Here is a 26,549-nt window from a genome sequence, read left to right as displayed (position 1 = left end):
GGGTGGGTGACCACTTTCAGCTAAGCCCACCCCTCTCGGCTCATCAAAACTGCAATGACATGTCTTTGGATCACCCACAGGGATGTTTTCTAGACTGTCACCTATAGCCTATTGTGCAGCTCTAGTGCTACGTAAATAAAGTACCTACTGACCTTTCTAGCAAAGAAAATTAGTTTCAAAAATTTAGATTTGTGAGCTGTAAGCAAACTTATGAAACAAAATTAATGGATAATATCTGTCTGAAAAATGTAAATTTAAACAAAAAATAATATAATTTGCGTGGATAAGACTTCTGATAGAAAAATAGTTGGATAACTTGTTGTTATACATCAAGCGTGTGGCAAAACATTAAAAAGAGTATGAAGCACTTTTTATTAATATACTTTTATAGACAACATAAAAGATTAGAAATTTCAAATATCATATTATATGCAATAAATATGATTATTTTATTATACTTAAACATTCCACCAAAATGAAATATTCTCTTTCTTATGATACTGAGCATTCATATTTCCCCAAAAAGAGGTAAATTTTTTATTCCTGACATAACTCAAGGTGCTTGTTTAAAAAAAATAGACACTGCTCAAATAATGCATTTAAGAAAATGGACATAGCTTAAAATATACCTTAAAGAAAATGGACACAGCTCAAAATATTTATAAAATGGAGATAGTATTTTATTCTGATTTTGTAACTTTTTTTTCTAGCATTGTTTGCTTTTTAAAGAATGAACTAATGAATCCAAATATGCTTGTAATGTGATGTCACTCATTTGCGGAAATCACTTACCACATTTTTTTAAAATTAGTACATATATTTGATAATAGTAGTAAATTTACATTTTTGGAATTTTTATTTTTAAGAACCACTTTATTGTTTGTTGATCTAAAAATGAAAAGATCACTTGAAAAGTTGCATACATCTGTAATATACCTAACTCTGAAAATCAAGGTTTTGCCCAGTAATAATGCCTAATATTTTAACAAGTAAGTAAAAGCTAGTACGAAATTCCACGTTTAGTTATTAAATTTGGGATAAAAAAGGTGTGTTTTTTTTTTTTTTTAAACATACATTTTGAGCTGTGTGCAAAATAACAGGCTCGCCATCCTTTGAAAAAAATATGGGTAATGTTTCACGGTATGTAGCGTTTTTAAAAAGTGCTTAAAGGTTCTTATTTTCTGTTTTTAAAAGCCCTTAACGGTACTTTTTTATGGGATGTTCTTAAAGAGTGCTTAATTTTCCCCTTTCGAAAATGAGTTTTTTTTCTTTACCATGTCGATTTTCACCATGTATTAAGCAAAAACGTGGTTTTCACATTGTTCTATTCGGCATTTTCACAATTCATTCAAACACAAAGATCTCTATACAGGGTGCGTAGCATCTTTAAAGAAAAGCTTTAAGGTTCTTATTTTCATTTTTCAAAAGCCCTAAAAGGTGCTTTTCTCATTAGGTGTTTTAAAAAGTGATTAATTTTCCCTTTTTCAAATTAGATTTTTCCTTTATCATGTTGATTTTAGCTGGGAATTATGCAAAAAGACACAGTTCACATTGTTCTATCTAACGTTTTCACAATTCATTCAACCCCAATCTATTTCGTCGTATTGTCAGTCAGTAGCGTATGAAAACACTATTCGTTTTATATGAACTTCATAATTTTTAACAATTGTCAAAAACAATGCCGAAAGTTTTTTTTTTTTACATGACGGTTGAAACAAGATAAAACCGTTAATTGTCAAAAACTTTCCAACCCTACCCATTTATGATATTTTATTAAGTGCTTAAAATATCTTTTGAGTGCTTGAAAAGTGCTTAAAGGGTGCTTATTTTTTGTTGAATAATTTGGCTACGCACCCTGTTTATATCTTTCTATGGTGGCTATAATAATCAAGAAAAGAATTCTTTGTCAGAAACTAATTATTTCATCATGACCATGTAAAGTTTTTGAAAATTATTTTGTTAATGTATATAGTGCATAAAGATATTTTATAAGTGGTTAAAAAGTACTTAAAAGGTGTTTATTTTTTGTTGAAAAATTTAGCTATGCACCATGTGTTTGGGATGAAAAACTGTATTTTCTGTCATTTTCTCTACACACATTTTGAGCTGTGTGCAAAATAACGGGCTCACCAACGAGATGATAGGTTTATTTTAACTTACATGAAAAGTCAGTTGTATTGAAAGTAAATCGCTTGTGATGTTGTCTAAAAAAGTTTTTTTTTTCCTTTTAAGGTGAAATTTAAAGAAGCTCAAACATTGGTGTTTACAATTCCTCTGAGGAGAGATGAGCAGCCTTCATGTTATATAATTCATGCAGTCTCTGATCGTTGGTTGGGATCCAACAGGGAATTTTCATTTCCATTTGATAATTTGATCTTGCCTCAGCATCGCCAAACACACACAGGTTTGTAGCACACTTTTCTTGAGACATCACTTCTAAGAACTTTCAAAACAATATATTTAACATGGTGCATAGCGTTTTTAAAAAGTGCTTAAAGGTGCTTATTTTCATTTTTAAAAGTCCTGTAATGTGTTGTAAATAATTTATCCAGGTTGGCAATAACTATTATTTATTATATCTTTTTCATATTTCCGCAACATAAGCAAATGTAACAATTAGACCAAAAAAAAATAATATAAAAATTTATTCCGAGAGAGAAAATGTTCAAAGCAATGTTTTCACTTCCAGTTAGAACTCTCCTCTCCTCACCGAATAGTTCCACTCCCCAACACTGGCGCGCCCAACTCACTCTCACAGACTCCTCCTACCATCAGACTTTGTCTTTCCCGATAAACAGGGCAAAAAAATAAAACTTTCCATGAGGTAAGTAACCAATTGAGTTCTCTCATCATCATTCTGAAAGAAGCAGTTTATTTCTGAAAAGTTTAGCAAGACGTATGGATGTTTATATGACCTTAAGTTCATGATGGTTCTTGAATCATTTCTGCAAAGGGTTTATTAGTATTATGGATTATCACTATTATGGATCACAATTCACTGTTATGGGTGACAGTTATCACTATCGATTATCATTATTATGGAGCACAGTTAGTTAGTATTGTGGATCACACATAGTTAATCACTTTGATATCCATATCGTTACTTTCAAAAATAAAATGTTGTGAGGGGTGTTCTCGAATCATCACCAGGCCATAAGAAAAAATTTAACATCCTAGAAACGTTTAATTCTTCTTATACATATTTATATATACATAAGTTTCAGAAGTTTGTAAAATATCGAAAGATATAATATGCATATGAAATCTTGCTTACCAAAAATTTCAACATTTATATAAATGCACTCACCACATAAAACAATTTTTATATAGTTTTTTTTGTCTGATTGTTATATTTGTTTGTGTTGTGGAAATATGAAAAGGATATGTAGTTATTTCCTACCTGGATAAATTATTTACAACACATTACATCCCTTAAAGGTGCTTTTTTTCATGGCGGGTTTTTAAAAAATGCTGAAATGCTGGCCCTTTTCGAAAATGAGATTTTTTTCCTTCTTAATCGTGTCAATTTTCGCTGTGTATTATGCAAAAGCTTGGTTTTCTCATCGTTTTATTCAATATTTTCACAATTCATTCAACCACAATCTATTTCGGCCGACGTACCGTTGGTCCGTAATGTATGATAGCGCCAATCATGTTGCATGTTTGATAAAATACTTGGGAGTTCGCATGTGCTCCTACTGAGCTAGGTTCGTGAGATTCTTGCACTCTTACTTGCAACTCTGCTGAATTTTGCAAGATATTCTGAATTTCAGGCTTCATTTTCCACCCTCTGAAATCGAACAAAAAAATCTCTCTATTTTTTTGTGGTTGCTAATATAATCAAGATAAGAGTTCTTTGTCAGAAACTAGTTATTTTATCATGATCATGTAAAGTCTTTTGCATTTTGTCAATGTTTATAGTGCTTAAAAAGTACTTTAATGGTGCTTATTTTTTGTTGAGAAATTTGGCTGTGCACCCTGTTTAAGAAGATGTAAGCGCTACTGTAGATTAGTAGTTACATATAGTAGTATGGAAAATAATTTTCTCCAACCCTCCCTTATTTAGGGTAAGGTGATAAAACATTAAAACAGCAATATATTAAAAGTGTCAGTTAAAAGAACAATTTAAAAGATAAACATGCAAAATTTACAAAAGAACAACATAGTGTAACATATTAAAACAGTACTTTTAAAACCAATTAAATAGTGCAAAAGTAATTACAATAAAATTGGAGCAAGTAGAAGAGTTTATATAAAAGACATAGTAAAAGTTACAAAACTATACCATTAATAAAATTGAGACACCCAAGCTTGAATGAGCAGGTTCCGAGACCATTAAAGACCGCCCCCCAATACATCTGCTAAAGTTTGTTAAATAATCTTTTTTATGATATTTCTACAAGTCAGGTTAGCATAGCATTGATATTGACTAATATTATTAAAGTGATTGCCCTGAAGTGTCTGGAATTGAGAACAATTCATTAACAAGTGATCAATAGATTCATATTCACCACAGTAATTACATTCTGGAGTTTTGTGGAATAATTTATATTGCTTCTCTCCAAACACTCTGTGGCCTGTTAAAAATTGATTGAAATAGAAGTTTGCTTGTAGTCTATTTAATTCCGGGTCTTTAAAAAAATTGTATGTCTGTCTCCCTTTCTCGGAACTCCGCCATTCCAGCCCCCAGCGCTTCATGCTATATAATTTAACCTGAGTTATAATTTGGGCAATGGAGCTTGGGATCTCAAGGGTAATTTGGCAGAGATTGATGGCTTTCTTAGCTGCTCGATCTGCCTCCTCGTTGCCTTGAGTACCTATATGTACATATAGTACTATATTATTATTGGGTAATTTGTGAAGATCCTTGTAGTTATGAGGAGAATATCTAATTTGTAGTGCAATGCAATAATATATAATTTGAGTACTGAAACTCTTTGTATAAAAAATTCTACTAAACTCCCTTGTGCATAACATTGAAAGAACCTTTTTAATTTCGTTGAATGTAGTTTTATCTCCAAGTTTTTGTTTTCACCACTATAGAACAGTTAATGTCTTGGAAAATGATTTGTTAAATGACTTAAAAAAAATATTGTTATTCAAACTTCATCGTCATCATAGTTGGACAGACAGCCCAATGCCGTCCTCTGAAGATTTCTCTTTCACGACTTCCGATTTTTCTTTGACCTCCAATTCTTTTCATTAATTGCGAGAAAAATCAGACTCCACTGAATCAGCCCATCTCAACCGCGGCCTTTCCCGCTTCTTTGTTCCAGTGGGTCTAAAAGGCAATATTTTTTTTTTTTTTTAAAAAAAAAGCAAGATCCCTCATTCGAATCACGTGTGCCCATCCGATTATTTATTTTAATCTAGTGCAGTTCAAAGTTAAATCTCCTCCATTAGTCTAAACTAGTTGTTTTATCATGTCAGGTCTTTGAAAATTATTTTGCAGTTTGTTAATGTATATAGTGCGTAAAAATATTTTTGAGTGCTTGAAAAGTACTTAAGAGGTGCTTATTTTTTGTTGAAAGATTTGGCTATGCACCCTGTCAAACCAAAAGTAATGTTGCCTCCAACTTAATATGGGCCCATATCCGCACCTTAAATGTTTTTTGCTGAATTATCTCGTTATTATAATCATAAGAAGATTCGAATTAAGTTTTATTTTACCAATGTAAACATTCATAAGAAAAGAATTAAAAATGCTAGCATAACTATACTCAAAATAATTGTAAATAGCAATTATACTAAAAAAAATATGCTTTTTTTTGTCAACATTTCTGGCAAAAAAGAAGAACAGTTAAAGGATTATGTAGTGCTAAGCTATATCAGAATTTTTATAATGTGATATTGCCAGAAAATATCGGTATTTTGCATTGCATCGCAAGCAGTCGCCAATGTCCTTAGACTGTGGGGGGGGAAAATTCTTCCCGATGAGAGAATGTTGTACTCATTGGGTTAAGATGTAGTCGATATTTACGGAGTATAGGTATTTTTTGGTTTTTATGAATTGTTAATATTTTTGTAATTTATCGAGTGTAAGTATTTATTGAATGCATATTTTTTTTTATTAGAGTTGAGCATGTTTATCTCGGACCTCTTTATCATGAAAACCTGTATATCTTGAAATTTCTTAAGTACCCTACATTTACTATTTAAAATCAATGTATTTTCCATATTTATGTCGATCCTTTTTTTTCTTCAAAACCTCTGTTTCTCAAATTTCTAAAAATCGAGCACCCATGTCTAAACAACATAACTTTCTTTATCAGTAGAACTTGCAGGCAGAGATGAATCTCGTGAACCCTCAGGAAGTGGAGATGAACAGGTTGGGGGTGTTTCTTGGAATTTCAGTCCCTGTCCCTGCACTCTCTTAACTTGAGAAGAATACAATGATTTTGGCAGTAAGTGAAGGGTTGATGAGTAGGATAGAGTGACCACCAGGGGTTAGCTTTTCAACATAGATAAGAAAGCTAAGAATAGAAATTCATTTTCACCTCCAAATTGTAACCAATGGATCAAAGGTTAATTAGGAGTTTTAAAGTGAACTGTAGAAAACAGCTAGTATAGTTAGAGAAAGAGAGCAAAAGGAGCAGCAAAAGCTGTGGATCTCTTACAAACTTTTCTTGAATCCTAAGAAAATATTGGCTATAGGGGATTTGCTGCTCTTTCTAACCTTAAAAGAATTATCAAAACAACGAAGGTTGGACTTTAAAAAATAATTTTTCAAAGAATTTTGAAGTACCTGTATAGTATAACTTGAAACCTCTTTATCTCAAATTTTTTTTGCCTTTCCCGTGAGATTCAAGATAAACAAGTGCGACTGTATCACATGTTGGTATTTATTTATCGTATTTACGATATATGGTGAGAATATATTTTTAATATGGCTATTGCAGTAATTGGACCAAAATTATATTTCACGATGTATTGTCTAACTGTAGCTCATTAAATTTCTTCAAATAATTTTGCACTTAAAGATTATCTGTTATAGAATAATATAAATTTAATTCTTTATTTCTAGAGCTGTTAACACTGACACCTCTGCCCAAATCTGTTCTTAAAAATGAAAGGTATGAGAGCCTGTATAAGTTTGATTATTTTAATCCTGTTCAGTCACAGATATTTCATACTCTGTACTACACGGACAACAATGTACTTCTTGGTGCTCCCACTGGTTCAGGAAAAACCATAGCGGCTGAAATCGCCATGTTCCGGATTTTCAATGAATATCCAGCCTCAAAGGTAAATAAGGATTTTAATTGAGCTGAAGAGAATCAGTGGTGTAGTTATTACTGTATGTTTGGAGCGGCGTTACGCTTTCTGACCTGCCGACTTATGCGGTCACTGATTTTACTAAGTGGTAGTAAATGAACAAGCGAAATTCGAAATTTTTTTATTAATAGTTAAACTAATTAAACATTGAAGAGCTAAGTAAGCTAGCAAATAGATCATATTTATATATTTTTTAATTATTGATTTGTCATGGTTAAAAAATTGTTTGAAACTTTAAACTGAAGATTGTTTGAAACTTTAAACTGATACGTCAAACTGCTATAATATTGCTACTACTAAGAAGTTTTTTTCTCAACAGCAGTACAAGTTTGCAGCTATATATATATATATATATATATATATATATATATATATATATATATATATATATATATATATATATATATATATACACATATATATATATACAGTCGAACTCGTTTATAACGAGCTCGGATTTAACGAGAACTCGGATTTAACGAGGGAAACGAGAATATTTGGTTGGATCAATGTTAAGTGTTAAGTCTATGGAACAAAAGTCGCTTTTAACGAGCAAGACCCGGTTTTAGCGAGCAATATTTTTCTGTCTGGCAATCTTTTCTCATCTTTCTAGTCTTTCTGTCTTATCTTTTTTTCAAAATGATATGAAATGCGCGAGTTAAAAGTAAGCTGACAAACTATTTTAAATATGTAGATTAATGAAAAAAATAAATGTTTTGGTAAGAATCTTTTCCTTTATTTTTCTTTCCGTTTATATTTCCTTTCCTTTAAGACTGTAGCGCAACTAGAAATTTTTTGCTGGTTTGGGGGGAGGGGTTAGCTGTCACTAAATTAAGATAAATATTTAATTAAATTAATTAATGTAATTAAAGTAAGTAAGTATTAATTAAATTCTAAGTCAACTCTATCATTTGACCTCCCAAGCCCCCCTCCACTCTTCTGGTTGCACGTCTGCCTTAAGGACCCGTTTATTACGAGCACTCGGATTTAACGAGTACATGTTACGGTCCCTTTGTGTTCGTTATAAACGAGTTCGACTGTATATATATATATATATATATATTCAAGGTTTGAATGACGAAAAAAAGTCTACATCTTACTTACCGAACCGACTAGCCCATTAATCAAGTAGTGTATAATTTTGGAAGGGGTTTTCTCCCCCAAACCCTTCCCAAAACTACCCCTCTGAAAAGAATTGAAAAAGAACTTTAAAAGTTGTTCCTGAAATTTTTACATCCAAGTACAGCCTGATAGGTGGAGATTGCCTCAGTTTTGAAATTTTGCCCTGTAACTTCTCTGATCAGGTTTAATGCACTTCCGTACTTGGATGTAAAGTTTCAGGAACAACTAAGTTCTCATTCGCAATTCTCTCTCAGTTCTGAAATTCAATGATTAAAGTTTAAAAATAACTTTTTAAAAGTATGCAAAACTAATAATATTAATGTACATACTAATTTATAATTTCGAAACAAAATAATGTTTAAAAAACTTAATTAAAAATTTAGAATGCAGTATATGCTAAATGTAACAGGTACAGAACATTAGGAGAAGTCAGTTATTATGTCAAATTTGCAAGTCATAAAAGTTTGAAATACTAGCCTTCCACTATAGTGAGGAAAAAAAATTTAGGGAAATAAATTTTTTCTGCTGTTTAAATTAGCAATTTTATATGAGAAAGGTTTGAATAGAAGACATGTTTGCTTATTTCCAGTATCAATGTAAAAAAGCGTAAAGCGAGCATTGTTTCCCTCTAGAAAATTTTTACTCCTTATTTATCAACCAATGTGTGGGCGACCACTATCTAAGTTATCTTCCTCTTTACAAAAAAGAATCTTGCACTATTTTTAGCTATCCTTAAGCACACTTCTAAAGAAATACACCTGTAGTTAGCCACATGTCTATCATGCCCCCTAATTTATGTTCTTTAGAACTTACTATTAAAATTAACACTCACTGTTATCAATGATGTCAAAAGGCACTTCATATCATTTTCTTCTTGTTAAAATTTGTTGTTCATTGTTTCTATCTTTAAACTTAATTTGCAACTGTAAACATATTTACCAAGGAAATTCTACTGTTTATTTTTAAAATATTTAATATTTGAAATTTTGTTTTATAACATTTGTTAAACAGCAGGCCCAATTTAGGGTTTAAGGCTACTAATGTTCAACTCCATAGCCTTTTAATTTTGAACCCAATCCGAAAAACAAGGCAACTCCTGGATAAGGTATTGGGAGAAATTTGCCTTTTGTGGAGGAACTTTTGATACAACTAACCTGCATTTGCATTACATGGAAGGGAAAACCTTGAAAACCTTCCACAGTTAGCCTGACGGCAAGTGGACTCTAACCCATTATTCGTCAACCACTGAGGATATTTTATGTCAGCACTGTGTTCGGTGCAAGCCAGGTGCAGAATTCGAATCGACCAGCTATCGCTGGGATCGAACTCCGGTCACCTCATTGAGCAGCGAGAACTCTATCCCCTGAGTTGAAATAAAATAATTTAATGTATGAAATTTAATATATGAAATTAAAAAAAGCTCAATATATGAAATGTATTAATTCTTTTTGTCTGATAGTTGAAATTCTCATCTCTATATCAATAGTTTGTTTATTTCTGAACTTGTTTTAAGTGTATGGATATGAAAATGAATAAAGTAAAATGAATTTTAGATTCAACTTAAATAAAAACTAACAAATAATTAAAAACATAGAAAATATTCATCATGGTAACATAATTCTATATTGTTGATTTTAAGTTATTTTATTGTGAATTGAGGAGTTTGAAATTTAATTCTAATGCAATTGTGGTTGTATTTTTTAAGATTTATTCAATGTACTGTCATTAGAATAAGTATATATCTATTTAAATTTAGGCTTTTTTTTTTCATACTATTATTTTACTGAAGTTATTTCCTATAATTATAATTACTGATTTCAAGAGTCATAACTGATTAAAATTAGTTCAAACTCTCAGATGTGCTATTCCAGTGCATTTCTCTTAGTACATTTTTAATCCATAAAAGACTTTTGATTTAATCTTTTTTTTTTCTTTACTGTGTATGCTGTTTATGTGAGTGTCTATATTTTTTAACATCATTTATGGTTTTTTGCATGAATTTGTACTTTTTAATAAAGGTTGTTTACATTGCACCTCTTAAAGCTCTAGTTAGAGAAAGAATTGAAGACTGGAGAGTTCGATTTGGAGAAAATCTTAAAAAAAGGTAAGCTTTTCTTTATTCTTAATTGAACAGATTTTATTATATGTTTATGAACAACATTTTTTCCATTGAACTGATGTTTTCCAAACTTATGTACTTGGACCAGGATAGCCTGGTTGGTAGGGCACTGTGCCCATGTTCAAGAGTTTGTGGGTTCAATCCCAGGCCGGCCAAAGACTCCCCATGTAGTAAATGGTTACTGATGCACATTAAATCTCTTGAGTCCCAAAGTCCTCCATGTTCCCATAACAAATCAATGCCTCTGGGGGTACTGATCCAGGAGTTTCCTTGTCTTCTGGATTGGTTCAAAATTGCAAGACTACAGAGCTGAACATTAGCAGCCGTAAGCCTAAAATAGGGTCGGCTGTTCAGCGACTTATATCCTAACATATGTACTTCAGTCTGGGTGACTCAGGGTATCGAGCATTCACCTTTCAATGAGGAGAACTGGGTTCAAATCCCAAAGATGGCTGGTTAATACGAATTCTGCATCTGGCTTGCACCGACCACAGTGCTAGCGTGAAATATCCTCAATGGTAGACGGATCATGGGTTAAAGTCCCCTTGCCTTCGAGCTAACCATAGGAGATTTTCATGGTTTTCTTCTCCATGTAACTCTGATGCGGATTGGTTCCATCAAAAATTCTCCACAAAGGCAAATTTTTCCCAATACTTGATCCAGGAGTTCCCTTGTCTTCTGGATTGGGTTCAAAATTACAAGGCTGTGGAGTTGAACATTAGTAGTCGTAAACCCAAAAATTGGGTTGGCTGTTCAACAACGGCAGTGGTGCAAGTGCTGAGCCGATCCGCGCCAATTGTGAAAACCTGCGCCTACATGCTCCAAATTGAAGTAGTTGTCTTAAATTGCTCCGATCTGCGCCAAAAAGGATATTTCCCCCTAGGCATCTCCAAGTCACAATTTTGTGGTAACCAAGCTACTGCCATGTGGGGGGTTGCTCTGGAGTCAGTGGGAAGAATTCTTGCACTCTCATGTGCAACTCTGCTTCATTTTGCAAGATATTCTCAATTTCAGGCTTCATTTTCCATTCTCTGAAATGGAATTAAAACTTCTCTCGAATTTTCGGGGACCAACTAAACACTGCCAAATTTTAATGGCAAAAGAAAGTTTTATTTCTCTTGTTAATTTCGTCGTCATTGAAGTGCGTTATTGATAATCGTTATTGAAGTCTTCGTCAATGGCAAGCTAATGATCTTCTTGCGCTATTCTATTTATAGATTAGTAAGACCATTCACTAAGTACACATTTTCATGTTGATCCTCAGAGCAGTCAAGAATCACAAAGCTTACTAACCTCAAAATTTTCCTCTCCCTTTTATTCATTTAATTTAATACAGATAAGAATTAATTGAGTTTCTTAAACACAATGTTTTATCTGAGGGACCATCCACTAAATGCATATTGTTTTTAAACATCTATTTTACTTACTTTTGTTTACTGATATTTTTTTTTCTTATTGCTTTTTGTTATTGTATTATGAAGTAAAGCTCTTTAAATCTTTTTGGGGTTATTCTGTGCATACTGTTGCATATTTAAAGAATTGTATTTGGAGACAGTAATGTTGAGTGTCAAAAAGTGGGGATTTTTCTGAAAATATTCACTTTTTAAGTCAAAAAACATTCAGCATAACAAGGATTTGAGGTGAAACTCTTGACATAGGAATTCAAATTAACATTAGGGGGATATGTAATGCCAATGGAGAAGGTATTCTGATATGAGTTATTTATAATTTGCAGTGTTGTTGAGTTGACTGGAGATGTGACACCTGATGCAAATGCTATTGCCCGAGCAGACATCATTGTGACTACGCCAGAGAAATGGGATGGAGTCAGCAGAAGTTGGCAGACTAGAAATTATGTGAAAGCAGTTGCTCTCATTGTCATTGATGAAATTCATTTGTTAGGTATAACAATATATTTTTTGATAATTGAATTTTTTTTTCTCATCATTTGTTCAGCAAGAATTAACGAAACTCAACCAAATTAAAAATATGTTAGCTGCTCTGTAATGTAGAAGCAAGCTAAATGAAAAACTTGAAATAAAAACAGATTTATTTATTTTTTTAGAAATACAGTTACAATGTTCATTATTTGTCATCAGAGCTAAAATATTGATGACCATAATTCTTATAAAAAACTCAAAAACCTTAAGAAGAAAACTTCTGTAAACACTGTTTTACATTCGTTTCCCTTCTTTTTTTCTTGTAAAAAAGTAAGCAAATTTGAATTATAACTTGTATTTATAAATTTCATGAAAAATAAGATGTAAAATGAAATAAATGTATAATTTATGAATAAAATAAAATGTAAATGATTACCTTTAAGAAATAAATATAACTTAACTTTTAGTAGAAATCGTGTTTTCAAATATTTTTTGAAAGATTACCTGTTCCTAACCTAATTTTAATATTTTGAAAAGCTCTCTGCATCATCAACACTTGTAGCAAGAAGAAATTTAAAACGACCAGATTCAATGCAAAATTTACATTTATTTATGAAAAAAAAGTTACTTGCGAGTCAAATGCTTTTAAAAGGAAATTATTAGAAAAAAGAAAATATTAATTTTATATGCAGTAAAATCTCTAAAGAAGGTTAGTTTGGATCTGTGATTAAATTATCCTCAATTTTACCACTGTAAGCTTTTCTTAACCCTTTCGCGACGCAAAGCGCGAAAGCGCGCTTACCGCTGAGGCCGGCAGTCTCTCTAGCGTGTGTCTCCCCAGGGCCGGAGGGTTTTTCGATGTTAAGCCTAATTCCATGAAATTACCGAAATATCAGCGCGTTGTTTAATATTGTTCTGTAGAGTATTTAAGTGACATATGCTTTATATATATTTCTATGGATACTTTATTTACTTAAGTTATTTCTTGTTTAAATGTAATATAAATATTAATAAGTTTAAATATTTCGCATAATTTCCTCTATTTCCAGCTCAGTTAAAAATTTTCGACGCTTCGACATTCTAACGGTAAAAAGAAAAAAAATTCAAGCCTACAAGATCTAATTATCCACTAAAAACTAATCCGAAAATCGAAAGTAGCGAGAGATAAAAAAAACTCCCTTACTTACTGTAAATAAATATCACGTGCTAATTTAAAGAGCCCTCATAAAACATTCCCCCCCTCCTCTCCTTCCCCTAAAAACCACGTGAATGTACTTTCATCTTGAGTAGAAGGTCAACTCTACATGTATCTGAAACCATATGGACTTACAATGCCATCCTTTGGAAGAAATTTCATTTTTTAAAACGTTCCGAAACGCTGGCACAAATATGTGACGGTCGGGGGTGAACGAGAAAACTCTCTGACACGCGGGTGTGTCGGCCGGGAAGTGAGCGCGTTTCTTGCTGTCACATATATGTGACAGTCGGCTCGAAAGGGTTAAATTCCACAAAATTATCATGTTAATGATGAATAAAGCCACATTTACTTACAGAGAATAGTAGCTTCATAGCTGCCAAATCTACTGTATTTTGCCTGTTCCTCCTAGTCTACTGGTTTAATAAAAATTCTCCTGGTTTTTGTACATTTTAGAAAATTTCTTATTGAAATACAATTTTTGTACAGATTATAGCTTGCTTTAATATTTAAATAAGTATTACTAATACATAATGAAGTGAACCTCGTATATTGAATTCAGTTCAAAAGTGTTTTTGTTATAAAATATTCAATTTATTTTTATACAGAACTCTATTTAAATTAATTAAAAAGTCTTTTGACTATCCTTTATAAATTAAGTGCCTATTAATATTTGAAATTATAAATAAAAATAATGCATAACATTTCAAGTATGTTTAATGACTGGAAAATATTGCTGTTTTTCTATTTTGATGACTAAAAAAAATTATCCTGGTTTTTGTACATTTTAGAAAATTCCCTAAAATTGAGTAAATTTCCTAAAAAAATCCTTATTGAAATAGAATTTTTGTACAGAATATTTCTTGCTTGCTTGAATATTTAAATGAATGCATGAGAAAGCAAGCCTCATTTATAAAATTCGGTTATCTCTCTCTCTCTCTCTCTCTTTCTTTGATGAATTAAATGCTTCATTCATCATTTCAAGATCATTTAATGTGAAATCACAACTGGAAAATATTGAATTTTTTCTATTTTGATGTCTATGAAAATGTCTAAAATTCCCTTTGTGTAAAATATTTAGTACATTATGCAACAGTTATCATGAAATTTATATTCTTTTGTTCCTGTCCATGTTGGCAATTTATAGAGGAAGTTATGACTTCTAAAGTCCTTTTCAAATGTAAAAATGACTTTATGAACACTATTATTGGGGAATGGGTCAGATAGCCCTGAGATTTAAAAGAGTTTATTGTTGATCAAAACATTGATATTTTGAGGAGAGATTTGATTTCATTAAAGTAAAAAATTGAAGAGTAATGTGTTCATTTTTCAGGCGAAGATCGAGGACCCGTTCTCGAAGTCATCGTGTCTCGGACCAATTTCATTTCTGCTCACACTGAAAGAAAGCTGAGGGTGGTCGGACTTTCGACAGCTCTGGCAAATGCCTGTGACATTGCAAATTGGCTGGGAATCAAGGAGGTACATTTTCTCATTATGAATTATGAACAAATTACAGGATTGTTATAATTTAAATGAACTGATTTTTTTTTTTTGAGGAAATAAATCATGGATTAAAGTAGATTTTATTGATATTGCAGATTACATTCAGAAAAACAAAGTCTAAATAATAATTTTGATTTTAAAATTTTGATAAAGAAAAAAAAAAACAAGCAATATAAAAAGAAAATTTAGGTCAATTCCTACTTAGATCAGCAAAGAAAAATTTTATCTTAGTTACTTTTTATTAAATAATTAAAAAAATTTTCTTCCATATAAAACTAAAATTAATTAATGAATGAATTAATATTTGGGAAAAAACTGTATTGGCATCAAGTGGCATCCACTACAAGTTTAAAAAAATGTATTTGAACTTGAACGAATGAATAAAAAGTTAAATTTTGTTAACGTTCAAAAATTTAAGCAAAATATACAGAGAGTGTGAACTAATAGTAGGAATTGAAAAAAAAAGGCTATAAAAGTAGAAATTTGGCGGCGTGGTTAATGAATTTATCTGACACAGCGAATATAAATAAATTATGTATTTAAGTGTGCACAATAAACTATTTTTTTGTTCAAATAGAGCTATAAGTCAGAAATTATCACTGGTGTTATTTTTAGAATATGTGAAGAACTTCTAGAAAAATTTAAAACAACGACTAATACTTAACCAATCAGAAAATTTTATTTCGTTTTTCGCTCAGCACTGTTTAATGAGTGAATTAATATTTGAAAAAACTGTATTAGCATCCACTACTATTTTTAAAAAATGTATTTGAATAAAAAGTATTTTATTAACGATTGAAATTTTGGAAAAGATGTATATATTAGGGAAAGTGTGAACTAGTGGTAGGAATTGAAAGAAAGAGTGTCATAAAGTGAAATGTTGCGAAACTGATAAATGATAATTTATCATTCAAACAAATTAGATGAAATCTCGAAAAATGCTTAGAAACAGTAATCCATTTGCATACCCTCCAACTTATGAGGATTTTGAAAATAATTCTTTTTAGTGGTAGCGAACTGAAGTAGAAATTTTTAAAGCAAATGATGGATCTCTCATAAAACTTTTATCAGAACTTAAGAATCTAGCCATATGGCCTGCACTTTTATAAGTAATAGTGGACAAGTTACGCTAAAATTAATTTTTTTAAAATATTAAGACAATAATTTTGCTACCGTCTAAAGAGAAGATTTCTGAAACTACGGAAATTCCGTAGCAGTTGGAGGGTATGCATTTGCTATTGTTAATGGCCTCATTAACATGTTATTAAATAATCTAATAACTAGAGCCCAGATTTGGATGACCTAAAAAATCTCAACTAATGCCCTTAAGAATGCTTTAAAAATGCGAAAATTGCGCTAAAAATGCCTTATGACATGACTTAAATAAAGTAAAAATATTGAACTAAAACAATGTTTTACTCTTTAAAATTATTATGAGTCATTTCAAAAATTATAAAGCAATGCAATACTTGTTCTATGTTCATTAAAGTTTGAAAAATATGTTTTATATCCTAAAATAACAAAACAAAAAGAAAAAGGAAAGCTGTAACAAAGAATTACTTCTAAAGATTTTATATCAATCAATAACATAATGGAAAAACATAATGGCATGCAGGTGGTATTGAGAGTTACATTATGAAATGTAAAATTATGAGACAAATCTTGCATTTCATGTAATAAAAATGCCCCAAAATATAATAAAAATTGGAAAAATTAACGAAAAACTTAAAAAAATGCTTTAAAATTCAAAATACACCCCCAAAATTTAAGAAAAAATGCCCTAAAAAAATGCCTAAAAAAATGTTCTAAAGGACCAAAAATGCAAAAAATGCAAATGTCATCAAAATCCGAGCCTTACTAATAACTATATATCAATGAAAATTGCAATGATCCTACATTGAAATTTGTATGTTTTTTTAAAATATATAGCAGACAAATTTATAACTAGTATCTCATTTTACCAGTTTGCAGTCATTTTTACATTTGTAACAAAATGGGGTTTTAAATTATTTCTCCAACTAGAAAAGTAAAATTCAATCACTTTAAAGAAATTTCTAAATAAATAAAATTAAGACTTCAGTCACAATTTTTTTTTTCTTTTTTAAATTTTATGTCATGTCCTCAAAGTTATTTATTCAAGGATAAGTATAGTTATTTCGTTATTTTATCTTAGTTTTTGAAAATAAATGAATTTAGCATTCTTCCGAAAAAAAATTTTCTTCTTGAAAAATATTCAAAAGGCTCATAAGAATTCACATAATATGAAAAAAAAATAATGAAACATATGCTAATTAATTAGTGTTAACTATTAATTAAGTTATGAAATCAGATACATAAGATTTGTTTTCCTAACCCTCAAAGTATCGGGGTGGACAAAATTTTGCAGAAAAATTGGATCAAAAATAGGGCTGCTAGGAAGTTTTTATATATTTGGCGGCGTCCCAAAAAGAGGCGAAGAACTTCTGCCATGGAAAAAGGATAAATTTAATATAACCATACTCTAAATGCGTAATTGACTGGAAAGAAATACTCCGTTGCTAAACAACCAAACTGAGAGAATAAAAATAGAATTAAATATAAACTGAAGCCATTCATCATTTTTTGTGTTTGTTCGTGTTGGAAAGACTTTTTTTTCTTTTTTAAATAGTGAATAAAAAAAATATCTACAGGTTTCTAAGCAACAGATTTGTTTTTAGTTGATTTCTGTTAACAGATTTGATTTAGTTGATTCCCTTAAAAATTACATTTATTTATAAATTATTTATAATTTTCCAGGATTTTAGTATTTAATATGCATGAACTTTTTATGAGGCATTATTTATGATTTTATTTTATTTTATTAAGCATAGCAATAATTCTCAGGGATGAGATTTTTCCGTTTTTTAGCGGATTTCCGCTTTTTTCACTTTTATCTCTTAAATTTCAGCTTTTTTTTTATCAAAAATTCAGATTTTCTAAAAATTTCATTTTTTTAAATTAGTATTCTGCTTTTTCAGAAAATTCACCGATTTTCAAAAAGGAACAGAAAATTCAAACTACATAGCTACCAATCCTTTCTCATTTTTACTTATTTTACCTATTTTCTCCCCTTTACACGCAGCAGATAAGATTTTCCGAATTTTTTACCCGCCCTCCAGATGGATCCGATTTTCGTAGTTCAAACGACGCTGCTTCTGACAAGCCTTTCAGAGGTCCCAAGCCTGGAATCTGCTAATATCTCGATTCTTATTCTCACGATTTTAATACCAAACATATCTTTTCATATTTGCGTGTTGCGATTTATTTACGAGATTTAAAAATCCGATATTGTGATTCGTATTTACGTCTTTTTAAAAACCTATGTAGCGATTCGTTCGACGATTATTCGTATATGTAAGTGTTACAACATCAGAGAAACTGGAAGGGAATATATTCAAAACTTACATTCTGTGCTTGCAAAGAAGAAAAAAAAAGGATTTGTCACAAGATGTTTGAAGATGGACTAACGACTAAATATAACAAACATAAAAGATACAGCAAACAAAAGCAATCACTTAAAAAGGGATTTAATTAAAAAAAAATTTTGGGGGAAAAAGAGTTAATTAACTCATCATCAAAATTTTATTTATAATTGCTGTTATTTATGCTATAAAATGCAAAATTCTTATCAAATACGAAACAATTATCTAAACAGTTGCTGATTGTCATGTAATTTTTCAAACTAAAATAGCAATTTTTGTATAGAAAGAAAGTATTGAGGAATGTTATGGAAGGCGTAGATTGCAGAGATCAAGTGCAATAATAACTGTTAAAGATGTAGTCAAGTTTTAAGTCATGGACAACTTTATGTTGGCCTGTCAAGAGTTAAGTCATTTGACAGCCTTTCAGTAATTGCTCCAAGATGCCAAATCTATAATTGTGTTTTCAAAGAAATTCTAAATGCTTAGTGTTAATTTCTTAGAGCTTTGCAGAAAAAAATGTTTTTTGGAAAAAAATTTAATTGAAAGTTCTATTGGCAGTAGGCAAGGGGAACTGACAAAATCAAAACACCCCGATTAGAAATGCAGCATGGCGACCTCCACGTGGTATTTCTCGGGTGATGCTAACAGCCATGCATTTTAATTTATTGTATGTAAAACATCCTTATTTTGTTCTAAAATGCTATGTACTTTATCACAAATGTTAATTAATATAGAAATTGATTTCAATAATGCTGATCACCAAAAAATATTTCATTTGGCGATAAAGCAAATTTTTGTGTTCTTGAAAATGAAAGACTTTTTGAGGGTTATTATCTCAGATAATTTATTTTGCTAATATGTTTCTTATTTAGCTAATGTTTTGATTTTTTCACCATGTACAATCTAAATAGCTAATATACTTTTTTAAAAGCAAATAAGAACATTGATAGAATTCTTCTACATAAGTACAATACTATGTCTTTGATGATAAAATACCATGTCTTTGATGATAATATACTATGTCTTTGTGCTAGAACATTGTGTTCATTGGCAAGCGAGCGCAGAGAGCCATGGTTCACAGCGTGAACCACATAGGATTGCGTAGCAATTCTCGGGGGTTGGCGAGCAGGGGGCGGAGCCTCCTAGTAAAATAAATAAAATTTGATGCAAATAGTATAGAGAGTTTTAACACAATTTTCATACTTCTTTAGCTTAACTTCTCTATTTTTATAATTTATCCTTTTTCTTTCTTAGGTATTTAAATTAAACAGAATAAATAATTATTATTAAAATTTGCTAATATTTTAAATTTAAAAAAAAAGTAAAATCGTTATTTTTAATTTAAAAAAATTTATTCGAAAATTGAGTAAAAAATAGCATAAAAACATTCTTAGCAATAAATAAAAGGAAATTTTTTTTTCCAATGCCCACCTGGATAATGACATAGGTCATACAGGCCAAAAATAATTTTATGCTGATGACAACCCAAACTTATTAATTTTATGCTAATGACAACCCAAACTTATTAATATTATGCTGATGACAACCCAAACTTTTAATATTATGCTGATGACAACCCAAAAAAAAATTTATGCTGATGACAACCCAGACTTATTAATATTATGCTGATGACAACCCAAACTTATTAATTTTATGCTGATGACAACCCAAAAAAACTTTTTTATGCTGATGACAGCCCAAACTTAATTTTATGCTGATGACAACCCAAACTTTTAGTATTATGCTGATGACAACCCAAAAATAATTTTATGCTGATGACAACCCAAACTTATTAATTTTATGCTGATGACAGCCCAAACTTATTAATATTATGCTGATGACAACCCAAACTTAATTTTATGCTGATGACAACCCAAACTTATTAATTTTATGCTGATGACAACCCAAACTTATTAATATTATGCTGATGACAACCCAAACTTTTAATATTATGCTGATGACAACCCAAAAAAAATTTTATGCTGATGACAACCCAAACTTATTAATTTTATGCTGATGACAACCCAAACTTATTAATATTATGCTGATGACAACCCAAAAATAATTTTTATGCTGATGACAGCCCAAACTTAATTTTATGCTGATGACAACCCAAACTTTTAGTATTATGCTGATGACAACCCAAAAATAATTTTATGCTGATGACAACCCAAACTTATTAATTTTATGCTGATGACAGCCCAAACTTATTAATATTATGCTGATGACAACCCAAACTTAATTTTATGCTGATGACAACCCAAACTTTTAGTATTATGCTGATGACAACCCGAAAATAATTTTATGCTGCTGACAACCCAAACTTATTAATTTTATGCTGATGACAACCCAAACTTATTAATATTATGCTGATGACAACCCAAACTTTTAATATTATGCTGATGACAACCCAAAAAAAATTTTATGCTGATGACAACCCAAACTTATTAATATTATGCTGATGACAACCCAAACTTATTAATATTATGCTGACGACAACCCAAACTTATTAATATTATGCTGATGACAACCCAAACTTACTAATATTATGCTGATGACAACCCAAACTTTTATCATTATGCTGATGACTATTTTTTTGTTCATATACAGCTATAAGTTAGAAATTATCACTGATGTTATCTTTAAAATATGTTATTTTTGATTAAATAATTACAATTTACAATCATATAAAACTAAAATTATTAAATTTATTTTCCATTAATATCCCAGTTTGTATTTTCTCATTTTCAAAATCGTATATCTAGTTTCATATTCATGTGATTTCAAAATCCATAATTGTTATTTATATTCACGCAATTTTAAGATCAACTATCACGATTCTTGTAAGAAGTACATTTTTTTAAAATTAGTTACTATAAAGGTGACTGTTTTTCTAAGGACGATTATTAGTATATGTAAGTGTTACAACATCAGAGAAACTGGAAGGGAATATATTCAAAACTTACATTCTGTGCTTGCAAAGAAGAAAAAATAGGATTTGTCACAAGATGTTTGAAGATGGACTAACGACTAAATGTAGAAAACATAAAAGATATAGCGAACAAAAGCAATCACTTAAAAAGAGATTTAATTTAATTTGTTTTTGGGGAAAAAGATTACTGATATATTTGCTATAAATCACATTACAGTATTTATTAAAAGAAATGAAATATTAATGTATATTCTCAGTAGTTTTAATTTGCTAAACCAGGTAGTTTTTCAAGTAATAATTGTCTCTTATGTGAACTGGGGAAAAATATAATTTCCAGATTTATTTTTTCAGGTGGTAATTTTTATTTTCACTAAAAAATGTTAAGTATCAATGTAATCATTTATATAATGATAGATTAGTACACAATTGTATGTCAACACATTATTTATTACCTTAAACTGTTATTATTAAAGGGTTGCGCTTGCGTAAAATTTACTATCGTGGAAATTCAGCTTTTTTGCTTTTTGGCTAATCTCATCCCTGAATTCTAAGCTCCCTTTTAATAAAAACTTGACAATAATTTAAAAACGAATTTAACTTTAAAGAGATATCTAAATTAAATTACTGAAAAAATTGATTAGTATATCAATAAAAAAATAATATATGTGTCAGAGTAAAGAATAAGATTTTGAGAAATGTTAAAATTGAATTAAATAGTTGGTAAAGAAGTTCTGTAAAACATGCATAGACTAGTAATTAAAAAAAAAAAATTTTAATATTACAGATTATTCAAGATTATGTTAGGTTATTCAAGGTTAAAATGCTAAAAAATTTAAGATTCTTAAAAATTCTAATTATAAAATATGCTTTAATTATAAATTCTAATTATAAAATATGCATTGGAGAAATGATAAATACATTATTCCAAATTTATTCATACTTATCTATATTATTGAAATTGTGTCAATTATTGAAAAAACAAGCTAAAAATTAAAGAAGCTGATTTATGATCACATTCTATCAGAGACATGTTTTATAAAACTCAACATTCATTGCATAAAACGTTTTTTATTCAAAAAAAATTTTAGACAACTTTATAAGAGACGTTGTATTTTATAATTCAAAAAAAAAGGATTAGCAACCGATTATTTGTGAGAAAAATATGAATGAAATTTTACGCGCATGTAAGTCAAGTTTCTCGAAAGTTTACCACATTTAAATATTTCTTCATTGTCTCCAAATTACTTTTTTTAAAAACAATTACGATAAATTTTTCTTGGCTTCAAATTAAAAAAAAAAAACAGTTTAAACTTTATATTTTTCAATCGAAAAATATGTTGATTTATATAGTATTAAAAAATATTTGAAAACTTATAATTCAACCACAGTTAAATAATAATAAATAACTGTTAAAAAATATTTTTTGCATGAAATTATCTTTGGATAAATGGGTTTTATGAGTGAGATAATTTTTTTAATTGCTTAATTAGTTCTAAAAATTTAACTAAAAACACAAAAAGTGAAATTAACTTTAAGGGGTCGGAACTTTGGATCTCTCCCCTGAACACACTACGAGGACCATATTTCCCTGATTCCAGCTGCCTCCTATATTTTGAAAGTTAATAATTCAAATACGTAACAAAAAATATATATTCAGAGAAAGTATGTTTTTGTGTCCAATTTTGTAACTTAATTAGTTGTTAGCATATAATGATTAGCATATTTGAGGTTGCCCATAGGAATCATTAAGATTAACACATAGTATGTGAAAATCGGATCATTAGAACGAAAGTTATTCAGGGTGATGTTTTTTGCGCACTGTACCTATAAACATAACTAACTAAGCATCATTGGCGTCGTTAATAATTTAGCGACTTTTTTAGGACTTTCTATGACAGCACAGTAACTTTCACTCTAAAGTTTTAAGATTTTTATGATGTAGGGAAAATAAGTTTAGCATGCATAACTTCAGTGTTGAAAATATTCGACAAGTGCCCATTTTTGTTTTCTTTTTAAAACTTATTTTTCCTGTGTTAGCACTATAATTCAAAACAATACAAATACTGTTTTTTTTTTCTTTTTAAGGAATGAAAAATTCTTCAGCCAATTCAGTGTTTTTGAAGGGAATTAGATTTTAGAGATTAATAATAATATTAATAGTAATTGATAGATTTTAACAATGGGTGTAACGAATAGAGATTTGGCCGACTACGAAATATTTGGCCAAAAATATTCAACACTCGAATAGCGATTTTATTAAATATAAATATTGCTTTTATGTGTAAAAAAGTTTAGTCCTTATTTATTTATTATTTACACATAACAGGGATGTGATTCTCCCGCTGATTCGCAGATTTCCGCTTTTTTTTTTTCTCCAGATTTTTCCCGCTGATTTCCGTTGAAAATTTTTTGTGCAGAGGTTAAAATATTTTATGAGGAATTTAATTTTCCACAGAGAGAAAGTATTGAAGTCCTTATTCCTCCCTCTGAAGTTTCTCTAAAAATCATTTCCTTGGTATGAAACTGGTTGACCTTTATGCAGGGAAGAGATTTTTTGTCTCTCGAATTTCAGCCTTTTTATCAGAAACTCTGATTCTCTAAATGTTTCAGTTTTTTTTTTTTTTTTTTTTTTATAAATATCTCCCTTTTTTATTAAAATTCAGTCATTGAAATTAAAGAATTATATTTATTTACAATTTTCAAAGATAAACAGAAAATTCAAACTACGTCCTAGTTGCTAACCCTTCCGTAATTTTAATTTATTTATCTATTTTCTCAGATTTTACCGTAAGATTTTTGTTATTCAGACTTTGCCGTTTTCTGTTGTCTGGTGTGAAAGCAAACGAAAAAAAAATGAAAAGGGAGATGGATTTGCATTGAAAATATTTATTTGCTCATTCAATTAATCTTGTAAATTTTTATTTATTATGTTTAAACAAAAACAATACAAATAAGCCTTTTAGAAATCCCAAGACCAGACTCTGCAAATATCTTGATTCTTATTCTCACGATTTTAATATATTTACCTGATTTAAAAGTTGCGCATTTTCTTATTTACGTTATTTAAATATCATACTTTGCTATTCTTATTTGCAAGATTTAAAAATCCAATATCGCTTTTTGTATTTATGCATTTTTAAAATCGTGATTTTATTATCAAACATCGATTTTCGTATTTACCTGATTTAAAAGTTGAATGTTGCAATTCTTATTCAGGCTATTTAAATATCGTGCATTGCAATTCTCATTTACGAGATTTAAAAATCCAATATTGCGCTTTGTATTTCCGCTCTTTTAAAACCCTATGTAGCGATTCGTATTCACGCGCGCTTAAAATCCTATGTCGTGATTCGTTTTTGCCATTGTAATATCAAACATCGATTTTCATGTTTATAAGTTCTTTAAAAATTTACATTGGGATTTGTATTTACTTGATCTGAAAATTATGCATCATGATTTGTATTTTCGCATTTTTAAATTCAATGTAGAGTTTCATATTCACTTGATTTAAAAGCCTCATATCGGGAATCATATTCTCTCAATTTAAAATCATGTATGTGATTCACATTCATATATTAATACAATTTTAAAATTAATCATGGGGATTTATAATCGCATGGTTTGCAAGTTTAAAAATCGCACTTTTTTGTCAATTTTTTGTATATATTCTTTGATTTCCTCTTTTTTACTTTCTGACCACTCTCATCCCCGATATAATCACACATTATTATTTACTACAAATAATCACAAATTAGCTATTTTTGGTTAGAAGTATAAATAAAAAAGCAACTAACAGCTAATAAAGCTAAGTTGTTAAGTTGGAAAAAATATATATAGAAAAAAAGATATCTTTTTAATTTTTAAAACAAAAATTTAATGCTAAATTTATATTTTCCAGCAAAAAAAATTATTAAAGCCTTAAAAGTCTATCAGGAATGCTTTTAACGAAAGATGAAAAATAAAAATCTATCTTAACTTTTAGAAGAAAGTTTTAAAACCGAACATCTCAGTTTTCCAATTATAATATTTTCAAGAAAAATTGAGGGGGAAAAATGTAAATAGAAACCCTCTAAGAAAGAGCTAGATATGAACCAAAACAAAAATCGTTCTTAATTTATAAACAAAAAATATAATTTAAACAATTTCTTTTTTTCACCTTGGCGTGTTTTTAGAAAAAAGAGATGATAAAAGAAAAATGCTATGGTATTAGGTTCATAACTACTTTTGACTACAATTCTGAAATAGTTATCCCTTAAACTGATTTAATGTGACTTATGTTTTAGATAGGTTTGTACAATTTCCGGTCATCCGTGCGACCTGTACCACTGGAAATCCACATTTCTGGATATCATGGAAAGCACTACTGCCCGAGAATGGCCCTCATGAATAAGCCTACATATCAAGGTGCCTACTTAACACTATCTTTCTTCTCTCAATCTTAAATGTTTCTCAAAATGATAATTATTGAATAACTATCAACGAGCCAACTGTTCTGTATTTTTGTTTAAATTGTAATAATAGAATCAAATTTAATTGATAACTGACGCAATCAAACCTCATCAATTCGAAATTGGCTGGGACTATCATAATTATTTCATTTTATAATCGAGTTTTGTTTTATCCCATACAGCAGGAAAACTATTATGTATTATTAGTAGATGTTATGTACTACAATGATGTGTACAAACAATACTATTATGATAATGAAGCAAACAAATTGAAATTAGCTTAAAAGTTTTAACTACTTTAAACTATTTTATTAATTTGCCCATCTGCTACTTGTAACAAAGGACGAAAATGGAAATAGCATTGCTCAAAATGAATGATTGGTATTTTATTCACATGCTTATTATCTGTGCTGTGTTCACTTTCCTTTTTCATGTGCTTGAAAATTTCAAGTTAAACACGTAAAATGCAATAATAATTTATTGCTGACTCACAGGGCCAAACATGTGTTTCATGTAGAACAATATTTCACGCTAATAAGATAAGGTTCAGGTGCCTAACCATTTTCATCAAGCTTGATTTCATTACTAATCAGTTTTGAAATATCACCTGCTTTTGTTTAACATTGGTGAAATAA

At 29.8% G+C, this 26,549-nt stretch overlaps 1 protein-coding gene across 4 annotated transcripts in view; it reads left to right on the top strand.

The window, feature by feature from the left end:
- obe (activating signal cointegrator 1 complex subunit obelus) overlaps positions 1–26,549 on the top strand; it is a 119,567-nt gene that overhangs the window by 58,076 nt on the left and 34,942 nt on the right. For all 4 annotated transcript variants that reach the window (XM_087167016.1, XM_087167017.1, XM_087167019.1 and 1 more), the window contains 6 exons: positions 2,233–2,404; positions 7,025–7,245; positions 10,416–10,501; positions 12,252–12,418; positions 14,925–15,070; positions 25,750–25,870. In XM_087167016.1, coding sequence (XP_087023142.1) covers positions 2,233–2,404; positions 7,025–7,245; positions 10,416–10,501; positions 12,252–12,418; positions 14,925–15,070; positions 25,750–25,870 — 913 coding nt within the window. The remainder of the gene's footprint in view (positions 1–2,232; positions 2,405–7,024; positions 7,246–10,415; positions 10,502–12,251; positions 12,419–14,924; positions 15,071–25,749; positions 25,871–26,549) is intronic.

Source organism: Parasteatoda tepidariorum, chromosome 7, assembly GCF_982258835.1.
Source record: "Parasteatoda tepidariorum strain Cologne lab strain chromosome 7, Ptep-v5.0, whole genome shotgun sequence".
NCBI lineage: Eukaryota > Metazoa > Arthropoda > Arachnida > Araneae > Theridiidae > Parasteatoda > Parasteatoda tepidariorum.
This window is presented reverse-complemented; position numbering and strand designations above follow the sequence as displayed.